We start from the raw sequence: 19024 nt of genomic DNA on the forward strand, positions 1-19024 counted from the left end.
AACACTAACATGCCAGTAATATTACATTAAATAAAGATTGTTTCAGGATTTTGTATCACTTTTAGAATCTTAGAATGTTAAGGGATTGGAATAGACCTTCAAGATCATCTACTCCCACCCTCCCCTGCCATGGGCAGGTTCTCAAGGAATTATTCAATCTGGCTTTTGAGTGCTGCCAGGGTTGGGGCATCCAAAACCTCCCCAGGCAACTTTTGCCAGTGTCTCACCACCTTCACAGGGAAGATTTTCTCCCTAATATATAACCTAAATTTCCCCTCTTTCAATTTTCACCTAGTCCTATCACTATAGTTCCTGATGAAGAGTCACTCTCTGGCTTTTCTGTAGCCCCCTTCAGATCCTGGAAGGTGCTCTGAGGTTTCCACACGACCTTTCTCTTTTCGAGGATGAAGAGCCCCAGCTCTTTCAACCTGTCTTCATAGGGAAGGTGCTTCAGTCCCCTTATCAACTTCGTGGTCTTCTCCAACATTTCCATGTCCTTGTGTTGGGGACTGGTTAACAATTTACAGTAAAAGTGGCTGTGTACACAATTCTGGTCACCTTTAAGACAGTAAAACTCATCTCAAAGGCAACACCAAGAGAATTGATTTAATAATCCAGTTATTTCATGCTCTTTCCAGACCTCCCCATTTCTGTACGGACGGGCACCCGCTCCTCGGGCGCCGCGCTGGAGGTTGCGCGGCCGGCGGCTGCCGGGGGCCGCTCGCGCCGGCCGCATGGAGCCGCGGACGGTTACCGGGGGCGGTTACCGCCGCTCAGGGCCATTCGAATCGCCCAATGGTGGAGCCGCGGGCGGCGCGGCGGCGGCGGCGGCCCTGTGGCCGCACCTCCTGCCCGTGGTGCGGGAATCAACCCCAAAACTCGGGCCACGGGCGCCCCTGCACCTGCCGCCGCGCTGATGGAGAAATGAAATGGCTCCGAACTCCGCGCGCGCCCACCTGGTGAGGGCGCCGGGCCCGGGCAGGGCAGCGCGGGGGGGGGGGGGGGCGGCTCGGGCTCGCCCTGTGGCGTGTCCCTTCACCGTGTGGGCGTCCCCTCGCCCTGCTGGGTGTTTCCTCAGCATTTGTGCGTCCCCTCGCCCTGCTGGGTATCCGAACCCCGGGAATTGTTCCTTCCTCCCTGCCGCTCGGGCTCCTTCCTGCGGGAGGCCAGCGGGAGCCATCGCGCTCGGGTAACGGCGCGGGGCGGGCGGGCGTTGGGAGTCGCCGGGCCCTGCTGGGTGAAGGCCTGTCCTGCCCTCAGAGCTGCGAGCGGCTCACGGTCCCCGGACCGCATCTCTGCCACCCTGAGGTGACCACAGATTCCTTGAAAAACCTCCAGAGATTGCAGGAGGAATTGGAACTTAGGAGTGAGCCTTGTTGCTAAGGGAGGCGCGGTGACAGCGTTTGATTGTCACTCGTGGTGATTCAAGAGCTCTATCAGTGCTGGGACCGGGGAGAGCTTAGCCCTTCCTTGGAAAAAAGATGATTAAAACACCCAGCAGTGTTTGGAGTTGTTCATAGCTGGAAACTGGGGAATCCTGTTCCTTCAGAAAGCTGTGTCTTCTTCCTGAATTAATGGAAGTACTGCTGTGTTCCTTAAAAATTGCAGGTAGAATTTGAAAGTTTGTGAGGGAATAGTGCCATCATGTAATTGTACAAAACATTTCCACTGTTTAAAACAATCACCATTGTCAGTATGTTAGGAATTGTAGTCTTTGTCCTTCCCTCATCCGGTGCTTTACAGGGGAAGCTAGGACTCACCAACTTTTGTTGTTTGGATTCATGCACTTGATGTGTTTGAGCCTTGGTATTCCCTTAAATCAAAAGGAAGAGGATGTTCAGAAAATGACCCCTTTTCCTCTTCATAATTTTATTTTTTCTGTATCAGGTGTATCTCTTCTGTCAATGAAGAAGCTGCACCCAAGAACGTGTTCAGAAAACTCAAAGGCTTGAAAGTATCTGTAAGTAACTTTACCTAAGCTGACAATACCCTTTCTGCCAGAATCAAATTAGTCCTGCTGGTGGCTTTGTGTAAGATTTGCAATTGCATCATTCTTTTACATCAATTGAGGCATCAAGCTCCAAGATGATGACTTTGACCTTGTGTCTCTAGGCTTTTCTGTGTTGTTTTCAGGTTATGGTTGTGTGTTTCTGTGGAGATTAAAGAAATGCTGTGGTGCAATGGCTTTTAAGGATTTATGCTTAGAAAAGACACTCAAAGTTAGGCACATATGAAGTGTGGAACATAGAGGTTCAGGGTTCTAGGATGGAGTGGTCTGATGATTTCCTGATGTTTTTTCTTAACTGTTAAATTAATTCTTCTCTCTGCTTCAAATTTCTCTTTGTAATCAGATTTTGTTGATTATGGGAACCTTTGATTTGCTCACTTGCTCAAAGACTCTCAACTTCAATGATTCTTACAGACATCTGCTATCAATCCAGCTATGTTTGATCTTCAATAACCAGGTTAAAAGCATAAAATACTGGAAGCAGTGGAATTGTTTGTGTTAATCCTGGCTTTACAGAAGAACAGTGAGCAGAGTGGCAGATGCTACTAATAAAAAGCTCAAATGTTAATCAAGGCTGGCCACTGTTCCTCTCTGAACACTGAAGGAAATGTTTTTGTTTCCAGTTTCCTTATTCACAGGTTTCCCTTCATTGTATTTCCCTTTCCCATTTGTGGGAGAAGAGCCATGAAGAACCATTCTTCATCTCCCCCTTTGCACGTCCATGTGGATGAAAACACCCCTGTCCATGTCCATATTAAAAAGGGGCAGAAAACCACACCTGCAAAATGCCAGGTAGGATTGTGTACCTGGTTCGTTGTAAGGGCTACAAAGAGAAGGTGAATGGCCCTAGAAGCATCAAAAAATCTTCCAGGTCTGTTCTGCTGTTGTGTTAGAGCTGTGAGACTTCATTTCATATTCAGTGGTGAATTTGCAGTGACACATTTGCTATGTTGATTTGTTGAAAGATGATTTTGATATGATACAGGATTGTTCTTCAAGTTGACTTAAGAAATGTTGTTTCCAATGTGATACCATTTGGAGGATTTTTTTCCCTTTTATTTCTTGGATCTGTGTCCTGATAATGTTTTCTATTTGGCTTCCTATCTGTTTTTGGAGGAAGACTTTGAGGAGAGGTAATACTTAGGCATTTCAAGTAGCATCTTGATTGTATTAAAATAAATGTGCTTAGAAAAAGAATTTGGATTCAGACCATCTTCTGGCATTAAGGACATTCTCTGTACCCTGAGCTCTGCAGCAGAGGATCTCTTCCTGGCCTTACCCACAGGAGCCACAAGGCAAAACTGGAACTGAGGTTCTAGCTATTCCATACCCTCTTCTGTTGCTGGATATTTATGGAAAGTTGCTCTAAAAAGTTGATGGAAGTTGCTATCTCATCTTCCTGTTAGAAGTCTTCTATTAATTCTGTTTGCTGCTAATGGCAAATTTCATAATGGGATAGAATAACAGTGAAAATAATGCATCCTATTAATGCCAGTAGGGAATGTTTACAGCATCTGATTTTTCTCTAAGTTTAGAATTGTGCAAAAACACTTTAACTATCCTTCAGTTAGAGCAGCTCAAGTTCAATACAAATAAATGTGGATCTTCTAGTTGACTGCAGAGTGGGGAAAACACTACCAGGGCTTTCCAAAATCAATCACGGTGTCAAATGGTATAGCTGCTTTTTTGTGAGGTGAATCTGGGGTGGAAAAGGGATCTCCCAGCCATCTGTCAGGTCCTACATCCAGCCATCCTGTCTGCCGAGAGTGCAATAACCTTTCCTTCTGTCTGATGTCAGCTTCCTTTGGTGGCTGCTACCTCATCTCATCTGATGCATCCTGTGAAACACTACTGATGGTTCTGTATAAATGATCTTTTGTTTGGTTTTGCAGCACTAAAAAATTACAAATGGTTCTTCAAGGGTCTGTAATTTATTTTATTTTCTCTTTCTTTAGCAAAAGCAGAAACAGAAATCAAAAGGGGATGGTGTGCGAGCTGTGCGGGTGAAAACTAAGGCCCCTTGGATACCCCCAGGCAAAACAAGTACCCGTGATACCATCTTGAAATGGGAGGTACAGCTGGTTATGCTCTTTCAAACAAACTTTGAGGTTTAGCCAAGGTTGAAGAGAGCAGTTGTGTAGTGAGAGAGGTAGGCAGATCTGAAAGAAGGCTACTGTCACCTACCATCTATTTGAAGTGTCTTCTATAAATCTTTTTCACTTTTTCATACAGAAAAAGTGAGAATTTATAAACAGCCTGTGGCCACGCCTTTCTGTCTCTAGAAGAGATTCACATTCATTTCTTTATTGTGATTTTAGTAGTGCCCTTCAAGATCTCATCTGGAATTTCAGCGAGGGACTGCTGGTCTCATTCTCTTCCAAAGCATGCAGCATTTGTGTAGCATTGTGTCGTATTTCCTTTCTCATGAGTTGATAGTTTTGCCTGTTGTATTCCCGGCACTCCCTAGGTGAGGATTTGAGCTTTCATTAGTTTCTCTTGTTTTTCGTTGTACTCTTCTGCATTCTTGACCTTTCCCAGATGGAAATGGAAGAACTGTTTGTAAATGTTTTTTCCTTTGCTAGCCTTGCTGCAGTGATGTGACCCAGTCTCTGTTTTCTGGCAATATTAGCTTTAGAATGGTATTTATAATGTTATACTAAAAATATTATGCTCTTTATTCTCTGGTAGGAATCAGCTGAACGCCGTGAAGCTACATCTAATCCTGAATCTGAAAGGATGCAGTCAGTACTGCGCCTCAGTGACCTCTCCACGGATGACGATGATCCCGCTTGCTGCAAAATTAACAAATATGAAAAGAAGCTAGATAGCCTGATGAATATGGTGGGAACACTGAAGCAAGAGGTGAGGAGACAGTGGAAAGACCTGTTGACTGGAGCTTATAGCTGATCCTTTTACAAAAGGAGGCTGGAGGCAGGTCTTGGTGCGATGGAAAGCTACCCAGGCTGTTGGTAGCATGCTTGAAAATCAATCTGAATTGTTTAGAATAGCTGAACTGTCCTGCTGAGAAATTCACTTAGCCACACTATGAAATATTTCAAAATATTAATTTAATAAGGTATTGCTGTGCTTTAGTTTCCAAATAATCTCTCCCGCCCAAGCCCAAAATCTGAAAACTGATGACTCCAGAAAGTGAAAAATACAATGCATTGATGTTTTATTGTAAAAAAATCCCCATATTCAATAAGACTGTTTCTTCTGATTCGGTTTCAAAAGTGTGCTACCCAATGGTGTTGTGTCTTCCAGATAAATAGGCTCTTATGTACCTGACACCACTTAAAAAATATGTGGGGGATGTTCCCAGGTCTCATGAGATGCATCATGGTGGGGGTAAACTGCATTTTTAACATTAACACTCAGAGCAAATCTTGTATTATTATTTTACTCAAAACTACATGGATTTCAAATCAGTAAATAAGAATAGGATTTGAGTCAAGTAGATTCTTACATCAAGCATTTTCCATTTTATTCATGCTACAAAATGTAATGGAATTACTTGAATGGTTATAAAACAAAAATCAACTTTAGAATCACAGAATGAACTGGATTGGAAAGACCTTCGAGATCACCAAGTCCAACCTATGACCTTAACACCTCCTCAGCAACCAAACCACGGCACTGAGTGCCACATCCAGTCTTTTTATAAACACGTCCAGGGATGGTGACTCCACCATCTCCCTGGGCAGGTGATTCCAGTGCCAAATCACTCTTTCAGTGAATAATTTTTTCCTGATGTCTAACCTAAACTTCCCCTGGAGTAGCTTAAGCCTGTGTTCTCTCCTGTCACTGGTTTCCTGGGAGAAGAGACTGACTCCCATCTGACTACACACTTTCAGGGAGTTGTAGTGAGTGATAAGGTCTCCCCTGAACCTCCTTTTTTCCAGGCTAAACAACCCCGGCTCCCTCAGTTGTTCTTCACAGGGTTTGTGTTCCAGGCCCCTCACCAGCATTGTTGCCCTCCTCTGGAAATGCTCAAGTGTCTCAACGTCCTTCCCAAACTGAGGGCCCAGAACTGGACACAGCACTTGAGGTGTGGCCTCACCAGTGCTGAATACAGGGGAAGAATGAGCTCCCTGCTCCTGCTGGCCACACTATTCCTGATACAGGCCAGGGGCCATTTGCCTTCTTGGCCACCAGGGCACACAGCTGGCTCATGTTCAGTGGACCAGTACCCCAAGGTCCCTTTCTGCCTGGCCACTGTCCAGCCACACTGTCCCCAGCTTGTAGCACTGCAGGGGGTTGTTGTGGCCAAAGCGCAGGACTTGGCACATGGACTTGTTTAAGGTTGGAAAAGACCTCCAGGATATCGAATCCAACTTTTGATCCATCACCACCTTATTAAATAAACCAGAGCACTGAGTGCCGTGTCAAGTTCCTTGAACACCTCCAGGGATGGTGATTCCACCACCTCCTTGGGCAGCCCTTTCCAATAGCTGACAACCCCTTCTGTGAAGAAATTCCTCCTGATGTCCAACCTGAACATCCCCTGACACAGCTTGAGGCCATTTCCTCATGTCCTGTCACTTGTCACCTGGGAGGATATACTTAATTTTTTTTTATACTTTCAATAAGTTGATTGACCCTGAATGATTCACTGATTTGGGATATGGTTCTGTGTATCACTTCCAAGGCCCCTGGTTTAAGTTTCATTCCAATATCTTCAGGTTAAGATGCAGCAAATGGATGAACAGGAACAACTGACAAAGCGTCTCCTGGAAGAGCAGAAGGAAGAACTGAATGAGGTCACACAAGAGCTGGTAGAAACAGAGAATGAGAACACGCGGCTCCGGCGCAACATCGAACGCATAAAGGAGGAGAAGGACCTAACTATGTAAGAAATCTTCACTTCTCACTGTTCCTGCACTAGTGGTATCCACAGGCACCTCGCACCTTTATTGCTGACATGATTTGAGGTTGTAGCTGCTGCTGAAGAACTGATGCACTTGGAGTTTTTGTCACCTTTTAGAAGGGAGACTCAAGATTGCAGTAGCTGCATGATTTATGGAATGGAAAAAAAAACCTACTTTGAGAGGAACCTGAGAGCAGTTGGCTTGTGTGGAGGGTCAGACTAGCTCTGTAATTAGTATTTTGAAGATTAAGGGATTCTGCTTTGAATTTTGATGATATTGATCGACGAATAAATGAATAAACATGGAGCTGAAAACTAGAGGAGAATTTTTGACCTTTGTAAAAATTATACAGAGGCAGGAGTGACAGCCCCTGAGGGGACTGAATCATGGACTTTTTTCTTAGTGATTGTGAAGGTCTGCAAGTCTGACATTTTTGCATCTGCTTTGTATCTAAAGAATTAGTGAAGGTCGTGTCTCCAGGGGGACATTAATGTTTTAGGAGAATTAGATTTATTTTTTTCCCTTAAGATCACTTGGAAGTTAATACTTTGTATTCCTTTTTCAGAAAACTCTGTGAATGCTTCTGAGATTACAAGTGATGGCTAGAAACATTGAGCTGCATGTCTTGGTGTGCTTTTCTGGTTTTTATTTGGCCATTTGGAGTCTTATTTCTGGTGTGACATAAGTGCCCAGGAAAAGCACAGCATTGTGTGCAGTTTTGATATAAGCCTTATTTGTCCCCTCTAAATTTCATATCTGTGATCTCAGCAAGCTCCTGGTTTCTGCTTGCTGCCTTATCTCAAACCAGCTTCCACACTGAAAGAAGGTAAATCTTAAGCAGTTTTTGTTTAGAGCTTTTATTCTCTGATTTGGGCTTTTTACTAATTTTAACCCAATCAACTCTACATCAATAGTGGCTGGTATAGCTCCAAAGCTTCTTGTTTCTCTAATTGGCTGAATTCTCCTTGCAGGCTGCAGAAGGAGTGCTTGCAGCAGGAGAAGGAGTGTTTGGTGACCAAACTGAATGAAGCAGAAAGGGATGGAGCAGCAGCTGCCAGACAGATCCACGCCCTGAAAAATACCATCGGGAGACTTAATGTTGTACGTGTCCCTTTTTGTTCTTGCCTTTACTACATTTTCCTGTTATATGGCTGTCTTAAAAAAGTAATGTTATAGTTGCTAAGCCAGCAAAGCCTAAGGAAAAGTGGGGGGATTCAACATCCTTAAGGTGTTTGCTGATTTAGTTTTAAAGTGGGGCATTTGCATCCAGTTATTTTCAGTTCACACAAGTGAACAATTATTTCCTTTTGTTTGTTTTGTTGGTTTGGTTGTTTGAGTTGTTGTGTTTTGTTTTTCTCATTTCTTTGTTTATTTGTTTCTTTGGCTTTTGCTTAATGTTTTTCCTTCAGGAGAAACACGTGAGCAGCACAGATATAAATGCTCTAACAAGACAAAAAGAGCTTCTGCTCCAGAAATTGAGCACCTTTGAAGAAACCAACCGGACACTTCGAGAACTTCTTGCAGAGCAGCAGTCCAGGGAGGTGAGAACTGCTGTGTATGGAACCTGGCTGATTACAGGAGGCTGTGTTGTCTCGTGGGCTGGAAGAGAATTTTGAGTTTGAAATCTTTCAATTCTTTTCCTCAGTCCTGCAGTAGACCCTGTCAACCCATAAATGTTGGATAGTTTTTATTTGTGTTTTTTTCTTTATCTCTGCCTAATTCATAGAGTATGACTGGCTTTTCTGCTCTGAGGATGGTAGAGCCTCTAAGTCTTTGGCTGTGTTAAAAGGTTCAGGTACTGCTGTGTTGCCAGCTGTCTCCTCTGGATGCAGCTATATCTGCTGATCCTGCTGGTCTCAACCCTGTTGCTGCACTTGGGTTGCCTGCCGTCTGAGGACTTTATATGGCCTCAGAATATTCAGAACTTTGATTTCGTAGGCTCTGAGGGCAACAACAGAGAAATTAGAAACAATTCTGTGCTACATGTACAGAACAATTCGCTATTGCTTGTATGAGCAATAGAAAAATGAAATTTCTCTTCTTTCTCTAGTTTATATTCTATTTCACCAAAAGTAAGCTGATGGTAACAGTTACCTCATCCACCAGTGAGGCTGGATAGTAGGTCTGAATTCTTCCACATGACTTTCCCTGAGTAGTGGGAGAGTCCAGAATGATCTTACATTGCCATCATGCTTTTTATTTTAATCTTTGACTGGGAAGTGGAAAAGCTTTCTGAGATGGATAATGATATTTGAAATGTTTTAGCAAATGTGATGTTTCCAGATATCTTCTAAGAATTTCTGCTGCAACTGGGAGGAAATAATTGATTTTCCAAGTTCCATTTTAAGAACCTGTATAAAACTTACTTTTTAGTTAACGATTTTTCTCATGCATTTATTTTGTAGAAAGATTCCCAGAAGGTACTGGATCGGCAAGCAGCACTGCTGAAAAGGCTGGCTGAGTCAGATGCAGAGAACATGGTAAGTAAACCACAATCTCTCTTTCCTTTAATGATACTGCAGAGAGATCTAAAATGACAAGCCTTCTTTGTCTGATATTCCACTGTCAAATCTTACAGTAGTGCCTTTTATTTCAGTAAAAAAATTATTTTAGTTTTTGAGGTAATCAGAGCCACTACATTGCTCCTCTGGTTAACAACCTGCATTTCAAAGTGGGTAGATTTTCGTTGCCTTTGAAATACGGGGTCTTAGAATGGGGATAACTCTGTGTATTGGGCTCTGTCACTGAATGAGTTACCTTGTGCCAGTTTTTGTTCATTTCCTTCTCTGTTAACTGAGACAAGAGGTCTTGCCTTGCCAGATGTTATAAAGCATGCTGTGAGATATAGGTAAATGCCCTTTTTAGTCTGTGGAGTATATATGGTCCTGACTGGGTATCCTGTGTCCTGTTGTACAAATATATGTGTATCCCTTTTGCTTCCTGCTTGAGTAGAATGAAGCCTGTTTTTCTGGGGAATGGAGGATGCTGTAGTGGATAACAGATTGTGCCACAGATCAGGTGGTCTTGACAGGGAGGCAGTTAGATCTCTTGCCTTCCACCTGCCGTCCTAAATGTGTTTTTTACTGAACATCTGCGTGCTGTTTGTTTTTCCAGCAACTTCAGATCAAGCTTCAGGGAAAAGAAAAGGAAGTGGAAAGCCTCACAGTTCAAATAGTGGCAGAAAAGGTAATTTTGTTTTTCTGTTTTTCCCTCTCTTCCTTACTTTCCAGTTCTGTAAAACCACAGGCAGTCCAAAAGATGAGGTTGTTTGCAGACCACTATTTTGAGATCAGATAACTGTCTTGCTTATAAAACTAGGCAGATACCAACTCCCACATCATTGTGGGTTCCGTATTCTGCTAATGAGACCTCTCACAAGGATAGATTGGTAGAATTCTCTTTGCTTGGGCACTGAATTAACATTCTGTTTAATGTCCTGTTGGCTCCCAATGGCAAATTCTAATATGCTCCTTAGTTTAAGAGGTAAAGTGGGAATGCAGTGAAGAGGTCAGATAAGAAGAATGTTTTGCCCTAGAACATAACTTTCAGGCCAGTCATTCACATGTGTTGTAAGATAAATGACTGCTCATTAGGTCCCTTTTTGCTGGACTAGAAGGGCTGTGAGGGTATCTGGAGGTGGTGGTGGCTGGAGATCATTCAGTGAAGAAATCTGAGATTCCTCCTGCATATTATAAAGTGTTCCTTTTATTAGCTTGTTGAGTAAAAACATGTTTGTCTTGTTCCTGCTTATCTAGGAACAGGCAAAGAAAGCATTTGAACTCTCCAGAGCTATGGAATCTATGAAAGCCCATTTACAAACCCAGCTGCGGAGCAAAGAACTTGAGAATGGTCGTCTGGCTGCACAGGTGCAGGTATGTCTGGACTGCTCCCTGGGGATTGTCTCTTCCTTTGCTCCCATGGACTGAAATCACTCACAAGGGGAGTAACACAAGCTTCTTACAAAGTCTGGTTGACTGAAATATTGGCTGGTGATGTTTGTGCCATTAACACACAGCATGATTTTCAAATTAAGTAAGAAAAGAGAAATCACATTTCACATTTGAGGCATGAAGCAAAATCTTAGCCTTAAGGTCTGTGTGCATTAATTAGATTTTCTTTTTCCTAAGTTAGTTACTCTGTAATTATTGAAAAGATTGCCTTGGTTTAGTCAAGCATCAAGACAAACTGAAACTATTTAATTTGCATTTTTGGAAAAATGCTGTGCCAGTTTGATCACCCTCGTTCATCTGTTCTATGGTATTAATGAGGAGGAGAAAGTTCCCCTGGTTTATTTTGATTAGAGTTTTATATTTAGCATATGTTGGGCTGATGTTTCAAGGAACATAAATGTGTTAATAGTTTAGAGGAGCTTTAATCTGTTCTAGTAAGAGCTGCATAAAGCAACATTATTATACGTTGCTTCAATAGATACATTTTATCAATAAAAATAATTTTCTCAGGTTGATGAAAAGACAGTTAAAACAGTATTCATTTTGGTCAGGAGAAAAATCACTATTTTAGGAAGCAGCTTATGAAAGAGGAAAGGAAGACTCTTGGAAGAAAAGGAAGATGTCATGCTGCCATCTCTTTGAGCATTTAGACAGGACTGTGTAGGTGAAACCTGACTGCAAATACCTCTAGGCTGAACACTGAGGATTTGTGCCTGGTTCTCATCACCATTTCTAGGAAATTAGTTGCTGCTTTGGGTTTGCAGGTGTAATATGGGCATTAATCCATATGGTGGGTTTTGTTCCCCTGCAGAGTCTGGAGATGAGTGAAGCTAAGCTTACAGAACAGCTGGAACTTGCCCTGGAGCAGCTGAAAGACACGAAGGTCAAGGGGGATGATGATAAAGATGCCCTGAAGAAAGCGATCCGTGCACAGAAAGAGCGGGCAGAGCGGAATGAGGAGTATGTGCAGAAACTGACTGCCCAGCTAGCAGAAAAGGTACCTGCTGAAACAGGAGAGGCCTAGTTTGAGGTCATGCTTTTAAATTGTTGACTTCTGGTAGCAGCCCTGGGGAGAGTCTCTTCTTTCTACGGATGAAATTTATTTCTGTCTTGATGCTATGGCCCATTTATGCCAAGTTTAGACCAAATCCAGTTTGCTGTCACTGTATTCACTGTATGTCCTAAGTTAAGGGCATCTCTTTGTATTGTCTGTATATCTCACACCAGTGATTATTTTGTCTTCTTCCTTACTTTTTTCCTCTTGTATTTCCCTCGTCTGACAGGACAGCTGCCTTGCTGAGGTCCGGGCCAATCTCGACTCCTGGAGGGATCGCTGCAACAAAGCACTGAAGGAGAAGGATGACCTTGAACTGGAAGTTGTTACACTGAACAGGTTAGAGTAAAATCAGTGCAGAGAAAGAAGTATGAGCGGGGATGAGTTCAAAGTTCAAGGATAATTTAATTGAATAATAGCATTGAAATGAATGTTTTAATTTGGCTTGTAAATAACTAAGCTAAACCAGCACTGCCTTAAGGGCTAGAACAGAATTGGAAGAGGTGGAGACATGTGACTTTTGCTGCTGACTTGCCACAGCAAAGACAGACTCTTTTAAGGGTCAGGGTTTGGTGACCCTTAAAACTGTTCTTTTGCCATTTTGTAATTCTTTGAATTAAGATTTTTTTTTGTTTGTTTGTTTTGAGATCTTTTTGAATAACTGGAATAGAAGGTATTAAAAGACATAACTAGTATAGTTGATGCTAGTTTTGTTGTGAAGGTAAATAAATGTGTTGGTATCACTGCAGTACAGTTGTTGCTGCAGGGAAAACTATATAGGTATGAGTTGAGAGAGGCATATCCTTATCCTGTGCATCTTTGAGACAATTAATTTGAGCTCCAGGGGGACAACTGCAGTTTATTTCCAGGAGATATAAAAAGATTGAAGTAGTCAAACAGTGTAACAGAGAGGTGTGCATACATGATTGGAGAAGGAAGATGAAAGGATAGGGAAAAGCCATGTTTCTGAAGCTAGTTTTCAGAGGTTAGGAGCCTTATTCTTTCTTGTCACTTAAGAACTCATTTTCTTTCTGTGTGGCAGCCGTGTTGCAGACTTGCTGGAACAACTGGCAAAGGTCCAGGAAAAGGCACGGGAAGAAAACAGCACTTTGATGTCTAAAGTGCACCAAATGAATGGAGACAACAATTCTTTAAAGAAAGAAAATGAAAGACTAAAGGTTAGTGACTCTAAGGGTCTGAAGAACAAATGCTAGGAGGAAAAGAAGGGGTAATTACAGCAACTTGCTTGGCTACTGAGGACATGAGTCAAATTGCATGAATTGCTCCTATACAGTTTCAAACTAGATCATATAACCTGACTGTAATAGGGCAAATGTGTTAGGAGGCAACAGAGGAAGTGTACATACTGGGAGAACCGTGTTTCTTCCATGTTTTGGCTAGGAGTATCTCCAACTACTGTTTCATTTAGCTAAGATCTCAAATCTTGTCCTTACACCTTTGCTGCTGACAAGACAACAAACAGCTGTTGTAGCTCATACAGAGAGAATGGTAATCTCCAGAACAAAAAAGATGACTGCTGTATTTCTCCTATTGTTCTTTACCATGAGTGATCTTGTGGGTGACCTACATCTTTTTTTCCATCCCAAACCTCTGTGCTCTGCTGATGCAAATTTGGCAGTCTGCTGAAGTCTGGAGAGTTTTGGCAACTTGCATGGACAAAACTATTTTCTTAGTCTAGACAACATTAGACAGCTCACATGGCAGGTACTTCCAAGCACTCAATGGAAAATGTTTTCTTTTTTTCAGTCTGCTCTGAACTCAATGGAGGACAAGCTGAACCAAGCACAGATGGAATTGCAGCATCTCCAGAACTCTGTCAGGAGCTATGAGGCGTTGATTGAAAACTACACGGCACAGGTGAGTCTTAGAGCCTTCAGCACAAAGGTGTTTTCTCCTCCCACTGTGGCTTATTCTGTAATGCCTTAGCTGTTGCCAACTGGAGCAGTTTCAATTACTCCAAGGCGTTGCACACATAGTGTTGAAAACTATATATAACAGATAAAGTCTGGGGTCTTTTTTTAATGTCCAGGCACAGAAGGCCCGAAATGAAGCAGATGAGCTGGCAGCAAGACTGGAGCAGTGTGAAAAAGAGAACGAGACAGTAAAGGATGATATGAACAAGGAGCTTGAAGAGGTAATTATCCCTCTAAAGATACATTGTAGACATTCATGGATGTTCGTGTTCTGAATCTAGTGAAAAACAGCTGTAAATAGGAAATAAAAGGCTTGACTCTGCCTTTTGCATCCGTTTTTTCTCAGGACTTGTTCAATAAGTTTTGCAGAATGAACATTTAGCAGCTTTTTTTTGACTATATGGCATTCTTGAGAGGTATATAATTTATTTAGTGTGTCCTTTGCTGCAGCAATAGTGATTTAGAAGAGTGGATTAGGTAGGTCACACCATTATCTGATGTGGAATAGCTGAACACAAAAGCAAAGCTTGTACTTCCAGTAAAATTGAAGCCCACAATTCAAAATACTCATTCTTACGCCATACATATGGAATGCCAGATCCTAAGTGGAAGCTTTTTGGAGTAGGAAAAGACCTTAGGCTTTGAACTCCAGCACTGGCTAAATATCCACACAAGTGTCATCATTGTGACATCATGGTTGTGGACTAACAAAGCTTGGTTGAAGTTGAGAAATTTTTTTAGTCTTGATCTTATGAACATTTGAAAGTTCTCACATTCTTTTCTTTGATTACAGACTCGTGACCAGCTGCAGGCTCAGCTTGCTGAACTGGAAAAGCTGCCTGAGATCCTAAAGTACACTGAGGCACAGCTGGCACAATGCCATCAACAGCTCATGTGTTATGAGAAGAAGAACACGGATCTGTGTACCATGATTGCAGAACTCCGTCAGCTGGTAAGGGACTGGCAGAAGGTACCCATACCAGGGCGCACCTCACCTGTGAAATCAACATGAATTTCTAATCACAGCAAGGTTCAAACTTCGTCTCTGTTCTCGTCTCTTATTGAAAAGATTAAACGTGCACTGCAAAATAAAGGTGTGTGCCATGTCTTTGTGCAAGAAGTTAGCGGCTTTGCTGGTAGCATTCCTTAATATTTGAAAGGTTTCTCATCCCTTGGTGCAGAATCTTTCTGGGACTTGTTAGCAGCCGTGGCAGTACTTGCTACTGTGACAGCCCTCGCTTCTGTTACCTCCATCCTCTTGTCAGCTTTCCGTCCTTTAGTTTTCTGCTGATGGTGCTAGCCCAACCATTTTATCACTCTGATTTCAGGTTGTTTTCCCAGTTTCTGGTTTTTGTTCCCAGAAAGACTGTACAGGTGTTGCAGGACAGTTTCAGACAGGGATGACATCTACAGCTGTGCCTCAAGACAACACATGATCTCTGTCTGACCACTTCAGTCTGCTTGGTTTGGTATTATAAACCTCCCTGATGTTTCAGGCTCTGATGCTGTTGTGGGCTGCTGGCATGTTTGTGGCTGCTGTTTTTGTGTGTGTGCTTGGATTGTAGGTGCTGCTCTACATGTAGGAATTCATGGGCCTGGCTTTTCTTTTGCAGTACAGATGAGTTTTCCCATACCTTCCCAGACTGTAACTGGAAGTATCAGCAAAATGGATGTTTAGTTCTTTACTATCCACTGTTCCCTTTCTGAAGCTCTCTAGAAGTTATGAACAGAACATATTTCCTTCTGAGAGCTGCATATGTTTTAGGTGGTTGGACACGAGTGTGTAGTGACTACACTGTAAAGTAATTAATTCCTGTAATTTTTAGATTGACCTCCAGGGGGACAAAATGGAGATGACAAGAGAAAGATATCAATCTGCCCAAGAGGAGAAAAAGCAACTCACCTTGAAGGTGGAGGAGCTAGAAAGGTTAGAAACACTAGGCTCTCTTGCTTTTTTAACCTTCCATTTCCATTGTTCTTACAGGGGATTGAAACAGCTTCAGTCTTGTTCCAGTTCCCCACATGCCTCCAGGATTCTGTGCATTTGCTTATCCCACAAGGTTCTCTAACCAGTAGCTGTCCACTAAGTTACATGCTTTTGCAGCAGCACCTGTTGTGAATGTTGTTAGACAGGATGATGGCTTAGACAGTAGAGAAACTAGCTCCTTGTCCAATTTAGCCTGGCAATTCTGAGGTTACTAGATATTACAGTATTTTTACCTATGTTTATAAATTTATTTTAGTGACAGTGTCTAAGAAAGTGCAGGTATATGGGTACTCTGTAGGTCCTTCAATCTTTGAAATTTTGATTTGAGGACTGGAGAACTGTTTCTTGAAGCTCTCACCTTTCAAGGGGGAATAGAATCTGTTACCAGAGAGTCAGGACCTGACAAAAGGCAGAGTGAAACACACTCCATTTAAAATGAATAGGTTTCCTTCCCTTATTGTCTTAAACTAGAAAACTAGAGTCCACGAGTGCCCAGAACATAGAATTCCTTCAGGTCATAGCAAAACGTGAGGAGTCGATCCACCAGTGTCAGCTGCGGCTGGAGGAGAAGAGCCGTGAGTGCAGCTCCCTGGCACGTCAGCTGGAGATGGCCATTGAGGATGCCAAAAGACAAGTGAGTAATTTCTCATGTTTGTGAATTCACCCAAAGCTACCCAGGCTGTGAAAGGAGAACAGCGAGAATGCTGAATTCAAACCCATTAAAATCATCATGTTCAGTGAAATACAGGTAATGTGCTGGTGCTGTTTGTCAGCACTGTCGAAGAACTGAACTCGGTTTGCGACAGAGAAAAAGCACAGGACTGAGCTGCTGCTTATGTATGAGAATGTGTCAGTTAAACTTCAAAGGGCTTTTGTGGGCAATGGGTAGAGAAACTATATTCTTCCATAGATATCCTTTTAACAAAGTTGTTGTTTTGTGTAGGTGGAACAAGCTCGAGAACGAGCAGTCTCCAGAGAGAGGGCAGCCCAGTCCAAGATGTTGGATTTGGAGACCCAGCTGAGCAGGAATAAAACAGAGTTGAACCAGTTGCATCGGAGCAAAGAGGATGTGAGTGGCTTGTGGGGGATATTCTTGCTGTACTGGTGGTGCCCTAGCAACAAATGGAATCCATAAATAATCCTGTGGATGTGCTGCTGAAGTCATGCAGAGCTGTGCCTGAATGTGATGTGCTGTTGAGTGTGTCCATGTATGTGTGACACAGGACATGTCTGCTGTGTCCAATTCAAGAGTGTGTAGTAAGTGATAGGCAAGTGAGAGTACAATGATGTGAGTGAACTTGGTATAAAGTTATGTGTGTATAAGAAAAGAATCAGACTTTCCTTGTGTTAAAAGGAGATTTGCACCAGATATCATGGACAGGTTTCAACTTCATTTCACCTATATCAGAGAGAATGCAACTTCTCTTCTAGAGGAAAGGATTTCTTTCTAGAAGAAAGACTGGGAATCTTTTGTCATGTCCTTTTAACCTTGCTTTAGTTTTACTTGGAATTGTTGGCTGATGGATCAGGTCAAGTTGCTTTTCAGGAAAGGGTGTGTTTTAATTCCCCAAAACTACAGGCTAATATATTTCAAAATCCCAACTGATTAGCCACGTTGTCTCCTGCTTTTATCAGCGTGTTGCTGAATGGAGTTGGGAATGAGCAGAAATTATAAATATCACAGCACCATCTATGGTAATGTCATCTGCTGTGCTAATTCTGGCTCTCCTCAGCACTTTGGGGGAAGAGTTTAACATGAACAGGATGAATGTTGCTGCCTCTCAGCCTGTTTTGTGCTCCCCTGTGCAGGCAGAGCGCCGATACGAAAGCCGCCTCCAGGACCTGCGGGATCGGCTGGAGCAGTCGGAGAGCACCAACCGCAGCATGCAGAACTACGTCCAGTTCCTCAAGTCTTCCTACGACAACGTTTTTAGGGAAAGTGCTTTTCTGGGCTCCCCCAGCCACGCTCGCTCTCTCCTCTGAGGGCAATGCTCTCCTTGCACCTTTTTTAAGTACACAGAAGGAGCTTTGTTTCAAAAGCCGTATTGATATAGAAAACTGGATGGCATTTCAGCGTCACTGTTAGGAGATTTTATTTTCTCATTCTGCAATAAAAAAAATGATGTTGGAATGTGATCAAAATGTGAGGTATCAGCAATACTGGTTTGGTGCTGGAGGTTAGTCTTACACCATAATCTGAGCCCGAAAACCAGGTGGTTTTGTGTATAATGGAAAAGATTTTCCTCCTGTTAGGTCATGATGGTTTCAGCTCTTAAAACCTGTCAGAAGTTTCTTGAGTGTGTTAATTTTTGTAAGAGCTCTTTTCGTGCTTCACTTTTCACTTGGTTTCTCTGTTGGGGAGATCATGTGGGGGTTTTTTGCTTGTGGGATTTTTTAAAATAATTTTTTCATACTGTTGGTGTGATGCTGAAAATAACTGAGGTAGGTGCCTGGGTTCTACACTCAGAAGAGATAATCTCCTGCATAACCACAGAGTTTGTAACAATTTTATACCAGAAATTATGAGTTTGGTTTAGTTTTTTATACTTGATTCTTATATACTCCCTGATCCTTACCTTTGTGAGTGTGATGCTAATGTTGCTTTACTCCTCTTACCCTGGTTTTCTGATCCTGAGTATACCCACCCAGAACTGACCCAAAACAATCTAAATTTGAAGGAAATCAGTGTCACTTCATTTGGGATCTTGGTGCAAATGCCATGTGAGTTCTGGGTGTGCGTGAAATCCTGACTTTGTCTTAAGCCAACTAAGGAGCAGCTGCAGATCTACAACTTCATCAAATTCCCCTGCACCTTCTGGAAAATCAGGTCTTTTGTGTGTCAAGTCTCTAAAAGTCCATGTGCTCTCTGGTGTCCTATTGTTTCCACTAAATGGTTCTGAGGAGGACAAAAATAAGCCTTGTTTTTATTTTTCTTGCATTTGTATCCTATTTATGTGCTATGTGATGTGGTCATTGCCTGTATTTGTCATAAAAGTCTTCTAATCAGTTTTCAAAAGATCTGTAATTGCGCATTTAACACTTTAAAAATCCCAGAAGTGCGGGGGGAGAAACCAATAAAGTACATTTTAATGGGTTATGGTGGGGATTTCCTCTTCAGGTGCTGTGTGTTTGTCTCTGAGTTTGGAAAAGCAAAAACACCCCAGGGCTGTTGGTACAGGCAACTGAATTAAAACTATTTCTGTGGTTCACGGATGGAGCCTTC

At 42.5% G+C, this 19024-nt stretch overlaps 1 protein-coding gene across 7 annotated transcripts; it reads left to right on the forward strand.

The window, feature by feature from the left end:
* Positions 1-781: 781 nt before the first annotated feature.
* Positions 782-18896, forward strand: ODF2 (outer dense fiber of sperm tails 2). Of its 7 annotated transcripts, none has more exons than XM_086857997.1 (21): positions 782-959; positions 1888-1960; positions 2632-2800; positions 3964-4080; positions 4697-4870; positions 6691-6857; positions 7848-7977; positions 8286-8417; positions 9282-9356; positions 9991-10062; positions 10632-10748; positions 11638-11823; positions 12110-12219; positions 12923-13058; positions 13648-13758; positions 13931-14035; positions 14608-14766; positions 15641-15741; positions 16273-16435; positions 16745-16870; positions 17611-18896. In XM_086857997.1, the coding sequence occupies exons 3-21, from the start codon at positions 2693-2695 to the stop codon at positions 17782-17784; spliced, it is 2463 nt and encodes an 820-aa protein (XP_086714123.1). In that variant the 5' UTR covers positions 782-959; positions 1888-1960; positions 2632-2692; the 3' UTR covers positions 17785-18896. The 7 variants fall into 7 exon arrangements, with proteins under 7 accessions (XP_086714123.1, XP_086714129.1, XP_086714122.1 ...); XM_086857999.1 differs by lacking the exon at positions 782-959 and adding an exon at positions 999-1308; XM_086858000.1 differs by lacking the exon at positions 782-959 and adding an exon at positions 1259-1608.
* The last annotated feature ends 128 nt before the right edge of the window (positions 18897-19024 follow it).

Source organism: Cyanistes caeruleus, chromosome 20, assembly GCF_971803275.1.
Source record: "Cyanistes caeruleus chromosome 20, bCyaCae1.hap1.1, whole genome shotgun sequence".
Classification (NCBI taxonomy): Eukaryota; Metazoa; Chordata; class Aves; order Passeriformes; family Paridae; genus Cyanistes; species Cyanistes caeruleus.